The sequence below is a fragment of the Dipteris shenzhenensis genome, chromosome 18, assembly GCF_047967505.1.
Source record: "Dipteris shenzhenensis isolate YYH24624 ecotype China chromosome 18, Dip_SZ_1.0, whole genome shotgun sequence".
Taxonomy (NCBI): Eukaryota; Viridiplantae; Streptophyta; class Polypodiopsida; order Gleicheniales; family Dipteridaceae; genus Dipteris; species Dipteris shenzhenensis.
Genome location: NC_141613.1, coordinates 25,928,907 through 25,946,712, shown reverse-complemented (window position 1 = coordinate 25,946,712; position 17,806 = coordinate 25,928,907). Strand labels below are relative to the sequence as shown.

General features: G+C 45.4%; 1 protein-coding gene across 1 annotated transcript in view; it reads right to left on the bottom strand.

The window, feature by feature from the left end:
- PHT4;5 (phosphate transporter 4;5) overlaps positions 1-17,806 on the bottom strand; it is a 138,235-nt gene that overhangs the window by 56,937 nt on the left and 63,492 nt on the right. Inside the window, exon 8 of the mRNA XM_087389434.1 lies at positions 13,866-13,993. Coding sequence (XP_087245560.1) covers positions 13,866-13,993 — 128 coding nt within the window. The remainder of the gene's footprint in view (positions 1-13,865; positions 13,994-17,806) is intronic.

The following is a 17,806-nucleotide window of genomic DNA, read 5'->3' as shown; positions in this document are numbered from 1 at the left end:
ATTAACTGCTCCATAAATTCGCACGTGTAGTCCATGCAGCAGTACGGAGTGCAATACGGAGCATTAATGGCAGTACGGCAGCTGTACGGTTCTGACAGCAGCATTTACTAACCGTACGGATCTGTTTTTCCAGCATTTGAACTAGTACAGTCTGCCTCAAAGTTTGTGCCAGCCATTTGAAGCCAATTTTCTGCATTTCTCTTCAGTTCGGAGCAGTTTAGTGCTGCCTCATGAAGCATGAAAGCTTTTGGAGCTTGTTCTTGCACTCTTGAAGTCACATATTTGCTGTTCATTCCGCTTCTCAGTTGGGACAGCAAGTTATTTGTGCAGTTTCAAGCCTTGAGGCTTGTGCAGACACTAGTACTTGCAGTTGAGAGTTGTATCTCTCCTTCTTTGCCTTTGTCCATTGCGCTATTGCTTCTCTATTTGCATTAATGGCTAGCAACAAAGATGACCTTTTTGGCATGCTTGGAGCTGATGACAAGCTTGATGGCACCAATTATCCCATGTGGTCATACATGATGGGACATGTTTTGGTGCCAAGAATTTATGGCATATTGTTTCAGGTTCTGAGGTCAGGCCTACACGTACTGCAGCTTCTGATGCTACACCTATCACCTCTGGTGCTACTTCAGGTGATGGGTCTTCAGGTGATGGTTCTAATGCTACTTCTAGAACACCTGCAGCTACAAGTACTTTGGCTCCTCCACAGTTCAGTGGGATGGTCGTGATGCAAAGCACATGCCTTAATTGCTCTTTCAGTGAAACGGGTTATTATCCCTCATATCCGATCTTGCAAGACAGCTAAGCAAGCATGGGATCAGCTTGCATCTTTGTATCAGGTGCAGAATGAGGTGAGGGTTGCCTATCTCCGCAAGCAGTTGAAGGACTTGAAGCTTGAAGAGGGTGGTAACATGGATGCCTAATCTCACTAATGTGAAGGATTTGAAAGAGCAATTGGCTAACATTGATGAGATTATGCCTGATTCTCAACTTGTTTCGTATACCCTTGATGGGTTGCTTGACTCTTATCAAGGCTTTGCTACTACATTGAGGCAAATTGCAGGTGGCAATGCCAACCATTTCTCATTTGACCAGCTGGTTGCTCTTCTTCTTCAGGAGGAGCAAAGTCGTGTGAATCGCAATGCTTCTATGGCTAGTGCCCAAGCCTTTGCTACCCAGCACAAAAACAAAGGCAAAGGCAAGGTTTCAACTGTTAAACCCACTCACTCGCAGGATGATCATTCACATGGTGCCTCTTCTTCGAGGGATAATAAAAAGAAGAAGAGATGCAACTATTGCAGGAAGTGAATTGCATCTGAAAAGAAAAAGGAGTCGGGTCTTGTAGTATCTAGTTCTTCTAGTGCAAAAGATCGACGTGAGCCCGCTAATTTTGCACAAGACCAGCATTGGGTTTTCTTGGTTACATGTCAGTATAATCCTAATGTTCATGATGCTTGCATGACAGTTTTAGATATTCATGATGCCTGGTTCTGTGATACTGGTGCTAGCAAGCACATCACTTCCTGTCGGAAGTTATTCATTTCATTAGAGCATACGTCTCAGAGGGGCAGTGTCACATGTGCCAATAATGCATCATATACCATGAAAGGTATTGCGCAAGTTGCTCTTACTTCTGTCTCTGGTGGTATTGTTACTCTAGAGAATGTGCTTTATGTTCCAGACATTTGCAAGAACCTTATTTCTATTTAAGCCATAGCTACATGTGGCTATCAGGTTCTTTTTTATGGTGTTAGGTGTGCAGTGTGTATGATGCTACACATGCCTTTACCATGGTCTTGACTGGCACATTGACTAGAGGTCTTTATAGACTTGATGCTTGTGACAGATGTTTGGATGATGATGCTGCACTAGCAAATGCACATGCCTTTTCTCTTGATTCTTCCATGGCAGATACCCATTTGTGGCATGAGAGGTTTGGACACCTTAACTTTGGAGCTTTAGTGAAGTTATATAAGGATGGTATGGCTGTTGATCTTCCCAAAATGCATATGCCTTCAAAGCATATTTGTGAACCATGCTTGCTTGGTAAGATGCACCGTGCTGAGTTTCCCAAGGATGGGAGAGTTGGTGCCTCTCACGCGAGCTTTATCTGGTTCATAGTGATGTTTGTGGACCCATGAGGGTTGCAGCTCTTGGGGGCTTCTATTATTTTCTCACTTTTATTGATGACTTCACCAGGTACACTTGGATTTTCGCCTTGAAATCCAAATCTGAAGTTTCTTCATGCTTCAAGCATTTTATTGCCTTGGTTGAGAATGAGAGTGGGCTGCAATACATGTCAAAGGATTTTGCTGTTTTTTGGGCTTCACGTGGCATACATCATCGATGCACGGTGCCTTATACTCCTCAACAAAATCCCGTGGCTGGGTGGAAGAATAGGTCTATCATCATGGAGATGGCCAGGTGCATGTTGAAAGGCAAACATTTGCCTAACAAGTTGTGGTTGGATGCCGTCATGTGCTAATTACATTTTGAGTTAATGTCCCACAAAGGCATTGCAGACTATCACACCTTATGAGGCTTGGACGGGCCATCAGCCTCGCATTTCTCACATGAGGACTTTTGGATGCTTGGCCTATGCTCATGTGCCTGTGAAGGCACGCACCAAGTTGGATGATAAAGCTGTCAAGTGCATTTTTATTGGATATAGCTTAGAGATCAAGGGCTATAAGCTCTATCAGCCCCGCATGGGCAAGTGTTTTGTCAGTCAGGATGTTGTGTTTGATGAATCTACCACTATGCCTTTGCTAGACTGTCAAAAACAGCCCGTTGTTGATGCCCCAGATATCTTTGATAGCTTGATGCCTTTGTTTCCATCCAATGCTCAAGATGCTGTTCCATCTGAGGTTGTACCTCCTCCATCTGTTGGTCATTTGTAGCCACATGTGCAGCCAGATATTTAGCCTATTATGCCTCTCATTGATCAGGACCAGCCAGGACAACAGAGCTGTTCACAGCCCCTTTGCACCTCGACTCTGTTGTTTCTACAGACGCAGTTAAAATGAATCATGATAATATCTCTTTAACTTGGGCCAGAAATACTTGGCATTTTATTTGAGGGTTTTCATGTTGAGATTATGCTTTCCCTGGTTCAAGGAGATTATTCGTCTGTGATATTACATGTGAATGATGAGGAGCGGGCTGAAATAGAATGGCTTCCTGAAGACATGTGGCCTGAAGATGTATTGAATGTTGATGTGCACAGAGATGAAGACTTTGAATGAGTGTTACTTTGCTCTGTGTTTTGTTTTCCAGTAGCATATCTAGTGGATGAGAGTGGCTACAAAGGCGGGATTGGCCCTATCACTTTTGTGCATCAACCGGCTGTAATGAGCAAAGGTCACTGCAAATCTGGCAAAAGCCTTAAATTCTGAGAGGGCAAATAGCCAAAAAGAAGGCAAAAGCCCATAAGGTGACATGCAAGTGAGTGAACTGCTAACCTGCTGCCCCTCCCCCTTCCTCAGCCCCTCCCCCTCCCCTTCCCTCAGCCCCTCCCTCTCCCTCTTCCTCTCCCTCTCCCTCTCCCTCTCCCTCTCCCACAGCCCCTTCTCCCGCCTACTCAGCCATCCCCCTCCACCTCGCCCTCTCAGCTGCCATCCCCACCCCTTTTCCTCGCCTCTACCTCCCCCCTCCGCCGCCCATCACGGATGGCCATATTATGCTTCAGCGTCCGGATGGCTCCTTCTTTCACCATCACCGATAAGCAGGACCAATGCAGGATATGCAGAGCCCTTGGGCACTTTGCTAGAGATGCCCAAGGAAGAAGAAGAGACCCAAGTGGTCTTCTGGTGGAGCCCTTCCTTGTACCGCTCCCTTGGTGCCATCTTCTCGCCTTGTGTACCTTGGACCAACATGCCACCCGCAGTGTCACACTCAGCTTCAGCAGCGCGCCCAAAACCCTCAGCTTAGGCGCATCCTCGACCCTCAGTCAGCCCAACACCTGTTCACCATTGGGTACCAGTCAGGGTTGTTGATCCTCCCTCCATACAAGAGGACACCCCCCATGCCCCAGACCCTCCTTTGACTCGAGCGGGTGATGCTACAAATGCCTCCGTCCCCGTCCTACCAGTTGCAGATCAGGAGGGGCCTTTTGATGCTTCACCCCCTACCAGAGATACCCCTGATCCTCCCTTGGACAAGACTATTGATGATCCTCATTCTGACTCTCAAACTCCTGGCCCCTCTCTATTGCAAACCCTTGTCTCTTTTGCTCCTCGTTCTACCTCCATCAATAGAGGCAAGGGGGTTGCCCCTCTGCCACCCTCACCATCCTTGAGTGCAGGCATTCTTCGTACTCCTCAGCTAGGCTTGATTCAAAGGAACTCATTCTCTACAGATTTGGAGGACATCGGGGAGGAGTTTGTCCCTCCACCTTTGGAAATGTTGTTCTAGAAATCCCTATTGACAAAGCATCCCCCTCCGTAGGCATAGGAGTTCTTTCTCCAATGGATTTTCCTCCCCTTGGCAGGAGGGATCCTACTTAGGAGAGATTTGTTTCACTTACCAGGTCGGGTAAGGTATTTCATCCAACTTCCCTGCGCCGATGAGGATCGTTAGTTGGAACATATAGAGTCTATCACTTGCCTTGGGCACTAGGGGAGGTACTTGCATTTCAGTTTCACAATCCTTTTTCCCCTTGGTTGTTGGACACGGATTGATCATCCCCGCTAGAGCTCAATGGATTATTCTCTTGATTGGGGGACATTAGGTTGGCTTTCTTAACCTTTATGCTCCAAACAATATAGGGGACCATGTCCTTATGTGGAAGGAGCTGCTCTCTTGGGCCCCATTGCAGACTCATGGGAGATTGGAGGTGACTTCAACATGTTGAGTTGCCTTCTGATAAAAAAAGGGGAAGAGAGGGTGGCATTCACTCTCTAGAGAGGGCAGCCTAGGATGCCTTTTGTTTCGTTCAATGGCAGAGATGCTTGGATTGATGATGCCTTTCACATTCAGACTCAGTCTCTCCTGTTTTCGTGGTCGAACAGTATACAGCAGATGCCTATACATGCATGGATTGATAGATTCTATGTAGATGATTGGGCTTTGGATAGTAGAGGTGGGTCACTATGCATTGCCACTGGTGTTTTTACTTCAGACCAATTTCCGGTAGTACTAATGATTTCTAAGCCTCACTTGAGGGGACGCTCTGCCAGTATTAGGATTCCACATGTCTTTTATGCAGAGGAGGATCTCAGAGAGGCAGCTTTGCACATATGGATGTCACATATGTAGGGTGGAGTACCATCTCCTTCACTTATGGCTGCAGCCCTGACTGGTATAAGCAGCTAGTATCATTCTATCGCCAGTACCAGGACATCGGAGATTCTTAGACGAGAGATTGGTATTTGCCAGCAGTTGGCAACCCTGCAGAGCAAAGAGCAGAAAAGGCCCACAGATGCTTGGATTCAGGGGCACCTTGCTGGAGCAAGGGATCATCTGCAGATATTGCTGATCAAAGAGCAGAGTATGCCTTTCATGCCCGGGAGTCATTTCTGAACTCAGATAGGGGGTAGAGTTAATAAACACTTCTTCTCTTCTTGTCCCCTGTCATAGTAGAGTTTCACAGCTTATTAACTCAAATGGGATTTTGCAGTGCCCAGGTTCACATGGACTTTCTCCCTCGTTCTGAGCAAAAACCTTCGAACATCCGAGCGAAGGGCAAAATTTTCATATTTCTACTTCAAAAAAGGCATATTAGGGTATGTTACTAAAACCATGTTTCTCATAGAAACTATATTTTTATAGTTAATTACAAAAAGAGCACATTTCCACTTCAATTGAGAATGTCTATTGTGTCCATAAATCTTCGCACAAAGATGGAGAACTTCATCTCACGATGACAATGATGTTAGGCATGGTGGATACTGGGATGAAAAGGATTTTGAAAAAACCCGAGTGTAGAGTGCGTTTCTCATAGAAAATCCCCTCATATCTCCTCTCATAACTTCTATTTGATAGGGGAGTATACTTGAAGAAAACCTCTCATAACCCCTCTTCATGGGGGGTTTCTCCAAAGAAACTCATTTGAAGGAAGCAGTTTCATTGTGAAACTACCTTGGACTTTGAAGAAACGCTCTCATCAGCCCTCTTCGTAGGGGGTTTCTCCAAAGAAAGCCATTTCTTGGAAGCCTTCAAAAGGTAGTTTCGCCTACAAAACTATCTTGGACAACATTTTTTACAATGTCATAACTTTCACCTCCACTATCCAAACATAGTCATTTAGCCACTCAAATTGAACAAAACAGGCTATTTGAGCACACCTTAGAGTCTCAAATTCCGAATTTAATTTTTAAGACTATAAAAATAGTCATAATATATATTAGTCTTCGTAGATTTTTCACATTTTAGTGAAATAATCATTAATTCTCAATGATGAAGCCTCTAATGAGAGCCACAAAAAGTGATAATAAAACTCTATGGAGAGAACATATAACATGCTATGGTTTGATGGAAGCACGGTATTTAATTATTGGTTCATTGTTTTTGTCTTGGTTTTTCATGCTTACTTAATAGAGACAATCTATAAATTCATTCTACTAAACACTCTAGAAATAGCCAGCAAATTGTGTAGTACTAAACACTCCATAATGAAAATGAAGAGAGAGAACTAATTTCCAACTTAGTTTCTCTACTAAACACTCCTTGAGTCTATTGCTAATCTTGAATCGCTCATAAAACCTGCTCACACAATTTTGCTCAGAGGAAGTGCAACTCTTCATGATACGCAGACTGGTTTTGTGCATGGTATAAGCATTTTTTATAATATCTTCTCATTTTGGGAAGATTCTAAGCAGGCCGTGGAGAGTGGTCAGAGGCTAGCCATTCTACTCCTAGATTTTGAGAAAGCTTATGACAGAGTGGATTGGGGCTTAAGGTGCCAATCCCTTGGCCCTTAGCCAAGTCCTGAGCTAGCTCACATCCGCCTCATATCCATGCTGAAACCCAACATGAGCTGCCCTCCTACGTGCGGATCTCACATGTTGTGCCCGTGTCCTGAAGACAATCCCCATGACAAGGTCGCCAAGCTCCCACTCTCGTGAGTCGTGAAGCTCAAAGCAGTGGCAATCGGTTGTCCCGGAGCCCGAAGCAGTCGTGAAGCCCGAAGCAGTGGCAATCTCTCGCGGTTGTCCCGGAGCGTCTACGTTCGTAGTCGATATCCACAACTATCTGGATCCAAGCCAACCATGAGGAACTCCACAGCTAGTTCGTACTCATACGCATCTTTGGCCCATAACCTCTCATCCATCCTCTCAGTGAGTCAACGTCCAGTGCACTCGGAGCCAGCCTGCGCTCTTGAGACCCCTTTGGCTTTCTTTCCAAAATTGCTCTGACCACTAGACTTTCAGCCCAAGCTAAGCTACAATCGAAGAGCCTTCTGTGCTCGGGGACTTAAGCCTAGGCAGGAGCTGTGAAAGGATTTTTATTCGCAGCATACATTCATGCACATTGTCTTTGGGAGGTTACTGGATGGATAGTAGCAAATGGATCTTCACTTCAGCCCATCTCAGATCTCCTTCCTCCCTCTCATGGTTGCTATCCTGAAAGCATGGGCCAGCTTCAGGAGTACTCTTTGGAGGGTTACCCGTTACCCCTTCCTCTCATGAAGAAATTGATAGGGAGCCACTCATGTGGAAGTGCCTCTCACTACATGCAATGGTCCAGTTGGGATAGGGGACCTGGCTCCACTATACGTGCCTGGGAAGCTTTCAAAAAGCTTCCAGAGGATAGGAAAGCTCACGTGGTTAGTCATCTCAAAGGGAGTGCAAACAGAATTCAGCAAATCGATGCAGCCTTGCCATATCATGGAGATTATGGCTTTATGGAGGTGTCCCAATAAAGTGCCAGCAATGGGACCCAAGAGAGTGGAAGTGGATTGACAAAGGGCACCGAGAGAAGAGCCTCCCCTTCTTTCATTACACAGTTAGCAATGCCAAGATATTTCAGCTCAATTGTAGAGGTTGTAGGTCCTCTAGAGCTCTTAATTGGGATGCCTTTCACATTTCTACTGATCTGCAAAAAAAATAATTGGAGGAGCCTCTAGAAATCCCACAGGAAAAGAAAAATCACTCTTTTTCTAGCTTTCTATTCATGGTGGGATTGCAGTGAGCCTGTGGAGATCCAAGTTCGAGGCTGACCCTACTTGTCCCCGTTGCCATGTTGCTGTGGAGAAAGAAAGAAAGAAGAAGAAAGAAAGAAAGAAATTTATTAGAGTCTTTGGAAGACCGATGGGTCTATGAGACTAAAAGAAACCTGATACAAACCACAATAAGGGTGGAGCTACTAAATGAGCATCATCACCCGTGCTGAGTCCTAAGTCTGATCATACATAGTCAAATACATCTGGGTGTGACAATGAAAAGGAAAAAGGAAAAAGATTGGAGCGGAGCTGAATCCTCCGTATGTCATGCCGCCCTGGCTGGTGCGTAGCCGGTGATGAGACGCTGGCATCTGTCAATGGGTGCCGTGCGTCTCGGTCTCCTGGAGGAGACTCGACTCAAAACCAAAGCCACCGTGACTCCCGTGGGATGTGTCCCGGGTCTAAACAGTGACGGGAGGTCCCCCAGAGTGATCTGTGTGTCCCCTCGATGCCTCGTGTGTCGTGCTACGGTTGTCGGGTCAGGGCCTCTGTCATGTTTGTGGCTAGAGGCTGGACTATCAATATCACTTGATGGGAAGAACTCTGTGATCCTACTCTAAGAGGTGTCTGGTGGTGTGGCCAAGCCCGTCGCCTGAGTAAGTACTCTCTGTGTCGGACCCCCTCGTGAATGAAGGCCGCGAGCCATCTTTGATCTGGGTAGGTGAGGAATTTGAAAAGTGGCCCGAAGCCGTCTCTGAAGAGACAGTGGTAGCGACCTCAGATCTCGTAGTACGTTGGTCACCTGAAAATAAAATGCTCCTCCGACTCAATCTCCTGACAGTCGCACAATGTGCATATGTGACGCTCTCTAGGGATCCCCTCTGCTCGGCCACACTCTATGCAGAGGCAGTGTGATGATATCCGAAACTGTCCGATGGAGATCCGTAGTGAGTGAGGCATGTGTAGCTCAGTGTACCCCGGTGGTGTGATGAATCCCTCCTCCGAAATACAAAGACAGTGATCTTTGTAGAAGCTCAGCTTCACTCGAAGCTCCCTCAGCGCCAACCAGGTCCTAAAGGTGTGTAGTTGCAGGAGATCCTCTCGAATGACCTGGTTGGTGTGTGACCCAATCGGGATAGTGGGTGGGAGTACCGGGGGGCATCCAAATTGTACTGAAAAGGAGGTATCCTATCGATGTGAAACCCCAGTCTCACAAACCATCTGTGAGTCCGTGCATACCAGCCTCGCTCGTCTCCCTCTGCTGCCAACCTCATGAAAGAATCGAGAGCCAACCATGGCAACCTCTGTCTCCCTGATGTGCAGTCCCCATATGATCTAACCCGGTGTAGATATGTGATGGTCTGAAAGGCTGCATCTAGCTGGAGTGGAGAATCACCAAACTCAGCCTGAATGATATGATGTGGTACAGATGGTTTCCCCCGGATCATCCATGAGAGCATAAGGATCTGCAGGCGCTCCACCCGTGTCCACTCTATATCTGACATGTCAGGTCCCCAACAAGGGCTACCATACATATCGGCTGGTCGGACCAAGGAGTCGAAGAGAAGAGCTTTGGTCCGAGGGTCCTGGAAATGGGAGTGGAAGCACTGTCTCTCTAGCCGAGCCAGTGAGGCGTATCCCCTGCTCAGTCTAGACTGCATCGCTGGTCTCATCATGAAGGTTGGGCCGGAGAAGATGACCCCCAAGTAAGTGTATGAGGATACAATCTCAACTGGAGACTTGTCTATGGGATTGCCGACAAGAAGGGGTTATATCAAAGGTGGTTGCAAGGATTTTCAGTTCTTTTGCTCCTTCCCCTTTCTTCATGACTTGGGGCTCAGTTGCTTGGCTTTCCCTTTCAGGGCCTCTCATCTTCTTTGAGAGACGTGACTCATCTTGGGCTATAACTATCAGACGACAATTGTTTGAGCCATGTTCTCTACATGTCGTTCCTGCCTTACCCTTCAGGGTTGTGCATGCCTCGGTGGACTCTTCTTGGGAGATATTAGCAGGCATTTCAGCGTGGCATATTTGGAGAGCCAGATGCACAGAGGCTTTGGATGGATCCCAGGTCCACCCCTCTCACACTATGGCCAGTATATGGACAGACACTATACGTACCCTAATGGCCATCGGGACGAGCATGCAAGGATCCTCTCAAGCAGCTTCTGCTAGGAGGGCTTCTTTCCTCAGGGAATGGAGGGGCTCTCCCTTCTTCTCTAAGTCTTCCACAGGGTTGAGGTGGCATTTTCAACCTCAACATTGGTTATTTTGTACCTCTTCTTGAGGACTTTTTTCATGCACTGCATGATGCATTACACCTTGAGCTTGTTCTTGTGGGTTTTATTCATACTTAATGGAAGTCTATTTCTTGCCAAAAAAACAAAAAACAAAAACGAGGGCAAATTTGAAAAGCCCCAAATTGTGCTGCAACCTGCAAATGTGACTCAATGTGCTGCAATTTCAAGCCAATGTCAATGCTCCTGCATGCAATGTTTACAATAAATTGCACATGGCCGCAAAAATCCCCAAAATCTGCTAATTCAGCCTGCTAATATTCACAAATGTCTGCAATTCTGACTCTCACTGAGTGAAAAAATGCCTGCAAAGCTGCCAAATGTCTTGTTTTCTGCAAAAATTGCATCCCAATGCCAAAAGCCGCAATTTGTAGAGCAAAATTCAGTCAGAAAGAGGGCAATTGCAAGAAAAGCCCCAAATTTGTCTGCAATTCGGCAATTTACTACGCTATCTATCAAAGCAAGAAAAATGCCCAATTTCTTGCGAGCCTGCAAATGAGAGCTGCAAATTTATAAGTCTACATATGTTTTTGGCAGACTATACGGACAGTTTTGAATTGTACGGCAGATTTAAGGACATGGCGCAAGCTGCACATACGATTGTACGGATAAAAACCAGACTGTACGGCAAACTTCTGTATGCTTGTACGGTCAATTTCCGTACGATTGTACAAACGTGAAGTCGTGCTGCACGGCGAATTTTTGTACGTTTGTACAGACAACTGCAGACATTATATTGTATGGACAGACAAACTTGCTGGTGTATGGCGATGTACGATGAGTAGGCAGCAAGCAGATACTACGATTGTAGCCCCGATTGATAAGTCAATTTGATGCAACTTACATTTGGTGACGCTGTACGGCAATGCTGGACTGCGCTTTGGAAATAGTCCGACGACTGTGATCTAACTTGTACGACTGATGACACGTCAAACTAGTGTTGCTGTCACGCTACAAAAATGGCACAAATCTGCTTGCAAACTGCTAGTCATGAAACTGTTGCAGCTTGATCTATTGTAACTGAAGTAAATCCACTGTCGGGGCTAAAGCACAGGAGCAAGATACAAAGTGCTATGATACTACTGTTGGGTGCGGGAAGCAATGGAATGGCAGTTAGAGTGCAAGGGAGCAAACAACAAGATGAAGCAAACGTGAGTACTTGCAAATGGATAATGAGATAGTACAAAGGGGTGGCCTATATTGCCCCGAAGTCAACCATATGGTTGACCAATGAAGTCAACTATATGAGGTGACCTTACCTACAAGGCATATGCCAGGGACTTCGACCTACAAGGCACATATCAGGGCTAAGTGCTAACAAAGTGTATGCGCTACAAGCTCCTTTACTGGAGCTTTGCAAAGCTATATTTGAAAGAGAAAAATTTAGTAGTAAACCAAGTCCTTTTGGCCATGGCATGGTACATTGCATCTTGTTGGTACTCCCACAGAGGTTGTATTGGCCATCTTCGGCGTTTGGTGTTCGATTTCTTGTGAGAAGGGTCAGATAGAACCCTAATCATACCACAATTAGAAAGGAGTCTTAGCATCATTGACCCACAGATGCGTAGTAGAGCTCTCCTAAGCAAGTTCATCCTTAGAATGGCTTAGCCCACGCATAGAACTCTAGAAGCTTCTGCTCCAACAAGGTCTTCTAGGGAACAACCTTTGCACAAGGGGACAATGGTAATAGTCAAACTGTTTGATGTTCACAAAATCCCCTTTAAAGGAGAAGGGGTCGCTACTAATGAGGAGTCTGATGTGGGTGTGGAGGTATCTCTCAAGCTTGGTCTCTTTCAGACTAGCCCCTATTGTAGAAAGGAGATAGAGCAACAACTCTTGATTTGGCATTCAAAGGTTCGAGATCGAGCACATGCTTCATATTAGATGGGCTCAATGGGATAGTGAACCCGTCCAATCCATGTGGGGTTAGAGCTAGCTCCCACAACATCTTGAGTAGCGACTTTGTGCACGAGCACATCTAAGGGGAGCTGGTCGTAGGATGGTGGAGATTGACACAGCTATCTCGGAAATATGGCAAGACGGACTCAGAGCGGCTCTAGATGCAACAAACCTCCCTCGCTGGCTTGGCATATACTCTAGGACCGGTGTTTCACTCGAGTTTTCTTCATGAATTATTAATTCGTCATCCCTATGGATCTAAGGCATAGACTTGGGAAGGTCATTGCAGCTAAAGTCAAACCTAGGAATAGATCCAGCCAAGGATGAACCTTGGATTCACTCGAGTGGCTGAGGATTAGAGTGATTCAGTGGCTGGGGAGGAGATGGGCATCGACTTCACACCCTACAGAGAGTTCACTCAGTGGCGTTAATGGCTATTGAAGAGTCGACCACTACGTGAGGCGCAATACGACCTAGAAGGATAGTTTTAGCCATGGTGGATTGGAAAATCAAAGAGGACAGCAGAGGGTTGCTTTCTCCTCTTAAGCAACCAGCATTGACTTACAATTACAGCTAGGTGCCTTGCCATAGAGATGATCTCCTTAACTTATTTGATAGATGAGCAAGTCATCAGCCCCAAGATATCCACGATTCCTCCCCTCTGGTTTGATGGTGCCCAGAGCTTTTGCCAAAGGACAACATTTGGGAGATGACTGCTAGCATCACAGCGTAGCATATCTGGGAAGCATGATGTTTTGTGATGAGGGGACACCACACTCAGCCTGCTACCCTTATCAATATCTGGCACAACATCATCTGCACCTATGAACCATCTCAAAGCAAGGCATTGAGGGTTCTAGGAAGACTTCCAAAAAGTGAGAGCATTTCTACAAAGTATGGCCGATAGGTCTCTTCTACATTTTCCAGATCGAGGTATCTATTCGTTGTATAGTCCTCCACATTGGCTGTTGGTGTCGGCTTTCGGGCTACCCTAGGCAGTGAGGTGAGACCCCGAGAGGGGGGCTGCGGGACAGCCAACACTTTTATTTTCAAAGCCTCAAGGATTGTTGAAACCTTGTATCATTTTCAAACCTTCTCATAGATAGTACGTTTTTCTTTCTTTTTTGGTGTTTTATTTTTGTTTTGGAGAAAGGGGAAGGAAGAGGGAAAGGAAAAGGGGAGGGGGGGGGGGGGAGGGGGGCGCTGTCAAAGAGGGCAATAGTATCAAAAGCTTTTGTTTGGAAGCTTTCAAACAGAATACCATGTCATGTTTTCATCCTTCAAATGTTGTAGGTTATTAAAGCTGTACAAATTGTATTTTGCCAAATCGTTTGAACACACATAGTAATCAAATCATTATAAAAGGAAGCAGTTTTATTTCTTTTGAACATTATTTGATTGTGAAACAAACTGCCCTCAAAATATTTTGACAACATGTACAATTATAATGGACATTAGGTTTTTGATAACGGTGGAAAACATGCACATGGAAGATGCTAAACCATCAACAACAACAGAAACATATGTGCTTCGATGAAGAGATCTCTATATCCAAAATAACATACCACACCAACGCTTGTATCAAAGCTTCCACGATGTCTATCAAAGAGTCCTTTCTTTAAACCAATAAAAGAATCTATTAGCCTTCTGGGTGTTCGCTTCCTAGTGCTACATTTTGCAACACTATCTTCTTCTGCAACATACAATCAAAAGTCAACATCTTGCAGCAAATTTTGTTATCGCAATATCAAGGTCAAATTTTAACAATTAATATTTTTGTAGGAATGCCAATAACAATCGGCCAAATGAGTGGAAAAACATCTACAGACCATCAAAGACTCCGGAGTCCTATCATACAGATAAGAGGTAAGCTGTGTAGACAGTATTGGTGCTATGCTCTATGACAAGAAATCTTAGTAGTAATGATGGATCTGCATACAATACAACTTATATTCATTATTCCATACAACACCTAAAAAACAGCTTTTGGAACATAATAACCTTACTACGGATAATTTAGCAATCTAATAAACAAGCAATCATCAGAGTCCACATATGTATTCTATAGGGAAGTTATTTATAGTGGCATACCCTAGGAGATAGGGTGTGCAAACCATAGATTGGGCTACACATTTGCGTGTAAATTATGATAAGGTTACAAGACTTTTCCCTCCTAATTGTAAGTGATCCTGAACACAAAGCAACTATAATAGGCCTACCCTATCCATGGATATCTCCTCCATTTTTCTCATTTATTTATTATTTGTGCACGCTAATTGATTACACATGCGAGTTTTTGTGTGAGGTCTTGTTTCATGACCTGACATATCAAGCTGGCTATCTTCATCAAATCTATGCACTATTCATCTTCAATTATAGAGATCTCTTTTCCAAGGTTTTCACCATGAGTTCATACACCATCTTGCTATGGTGGTGGCGATTTCGTGAGGATATTAACAGGTAACAATTCTTACAATAGTCATCCAATCACATCTAGTGGGGCAAGATAATGGGAGCTAGTGCATGGGATGGATTCTACTACACGTAGGATAATCTTCCCACCCATAGGGTTGTTGAGGCCCATAGGGCTTATCACTTTCTTACCAAGTCATCCTCCATAGGCTTCACGAGAGTGGGGTGCTCCACACATCCATAGGGCATTCGTACCCACTCACAGGGTTTATACACCCTATAGACATCCTAGTACCTTCAGACTGGGCCTTGAGGGCGAGCCTCAATGTGCTAGGCAATAACGCTTGGTTAACAAGTACAAAACTAGATTATATAGTTCAAACTTATAAGAGGGACATAATCTCCATAACCAATAATCTTTGAGTGTATTCCAGTTAATAAAGAGACACCGTATCACCAACATGCACATTAGATAGCGCAGATCAAAACCTAACTATGGTTTTCAACTATCTAAGGTAGGACTACATGTTCCATACCACGCAGCCCCATCTATGCACAAATGCCTTTAGGGAGGCATAGGCTTGGACGGGCTCCATCCTAGCTTTTTATTCTCAAGAGGCCCAACTCCTAAGAATGGCCCAAGGCATAGGCTGTCTTAGGTGTCTCCACGCTCAGACAACCGTAACTATACCAATCGTATCTCATGTCCTAACTACCACATGGTGAGGTGACAGGACCCTTAGATTTACCTGATCTCCATAAAACTAGCCACGCTATGTCTAAATGTGGACAAAACATTCTCCAGCCCTTATGCAGAGAAGGACTAATACAAACTCTGGGAATTGACACCGAAGAAATCAACACTTTTTTGAAGTACTATCCCCTTCTAAGAGATCCTTCCACTTAACCTTCAGCTCTGCTTCAATCATGTTCCTAAGCTCTTGGTTTGTATATCCAAAGACATTTCGGTAAAGTGGTTGGATCCTCAAGCTATACAAGTTCATCCTCACAGAGTAAATTATCTACAGCACTCAACTTCTATTGACATGGAAGATTGGATGAACACCATCAAATAAACACAATTTGTAGGCCAATTCATTGATTTTTTAAAGGATCAAGAAAGGACAACAAAAACATGGAGATATTTTATAGACCTGAGTAGTTCGAATTACTTGAGAGTAGATAGGGATCTTCAAGTAAACCCACTGAACTTCCTAGATAGCTCGACGTGACCGCTCTCATTAGCATAAAATTTGTGTTCTATCTTGAGCTAATTCTATGCTTTTCCTTGCGAACTACAGCATATCTTGTTGCTATTGCAACCAATCAGCAATGGTGCCAACTTTGACTCTTGCAAGCCAATTACCCATGGGGCCCTGGGCTAGAATCCATATATCAGCATGATTCGGGTGGTTGAATGCTTAGTCATATTGTAAAAATCTAATAGTGGAAGACAGTCCTCCTAATTACATTGTCTCCAAGAGACATAAGCTCTCATCATATCTTCCAAATATGATTGAACCTCATAGTTTCTCCATCCATTGATTTACTGAACTCATGCTGATCTGAATATCAAATTTCTTGAACACGATCCTCTAGGAATACCCAACAATGATGGTACTGCCATCTCCACAAATGGTGATGATGATGATGATGATAATGATAGTTGAGGTGAAGCTGAAACTGCTAAGGCTGAGGCTATGATGGCTGCCTTCTATACAGCCGTGCTATTGGTCTGCAAATCATTGCGGTTGCTGCACTTATTCATGTTCTCGATCTCTACTTTCGGTGGCTGTTTAATCTGCTTTTTCTTTTTCTCTTCCTTCTTGTCTTCTCTACGAGAGCATCATGTCCATGGACGAGGATTTGACACCACTACAGATTGAGGAGCAACGAGTTCTTCTGCAGCAGCGGGATGTTGCCCGCAAGGAGGGAAAATGGGCCGTGGTCCGAGATGGTAGGTTGTTGACCGACACCCGTCGTATCCCCTAGAGGAACGGGGCCTATGAGGCTCAGGTTTCTGAGACCCCTAGACTGCACCATTTGGAACTGTAATGGCACCTTATGGTCAGACCCAAGGAACTTCTAGGAGTCTTATACAAGACGAGACATAGTCTTTTACACGGAGACACACCAGAGCCCAGAGCGTCCACTACCGATAGTCGGTGGCTACACATGGGAGTCAGCCTTCAGGGATGAGACGAGGGGTACAAGAGGAGCTACACATGGGAGTCAGCCTTCAGGGATGAGACGAGGGGTACAAGAGGAGTCCGAGGATCAGGCAGGGTCGCAGTATTGTACAGGTCTTCCCTCGCTGGAGCCATCTCCATTGACAAGAAGGATGCACACTCCCAATTCATGTGGATCCGGATCCGACGCACAGACATCCGTGACCTTTTCATAGCAATATGCTACTTCCCGCCAGACACATCCCACTTCCAGAGTGGCACGAGAGGAGGGTGAGACATCGCCATATGCACCCTTACATCAGGATATCCCAGACCTTTCAGCCCGCGAGGAAGTTCTCCTTGTTGGGGACTTCAACGCCAGGACGAGCACGTGCCAAGCACCACTCCTGGACTTCCGAGACAACTCTATCATGCTACCAGACATGGACCTAGACGGAGCAGGTATGACCAGGACCGACATGGGCCTGTTACACCATATGGACACCCGCTCCTTGGTCTGGGCAAGATGCATGATCTCATCATCTACAACGGGCTTGACCTATGGCCCTCCTCAGGTGGTTTTACTTGCTTCCCACACGGGGGGGGCACTAGTGTAGTAGATTACATCATGGGATCCCCTACCTTCACTTCATGTATCACCGACTTCACCGTAGCACCACTCCCTCCAGGAGCTGATCACACATACCTATTCTTCACTATCGCCACCCCACGCTTAGCCACACCACACACATCACATAGGAAGCACGACACCTACCACGACATATACTTTGATCATAGCCTCTCACCGGCCTACTCTAGATGCCTAAACAGACTCCTAACCTACATCGATCACATACCACTCATAGAGGACCGTGCTGCCCTGATTAGTCGCACACTCCACCAGGCTGCCCTCCAAATCTTTCCCC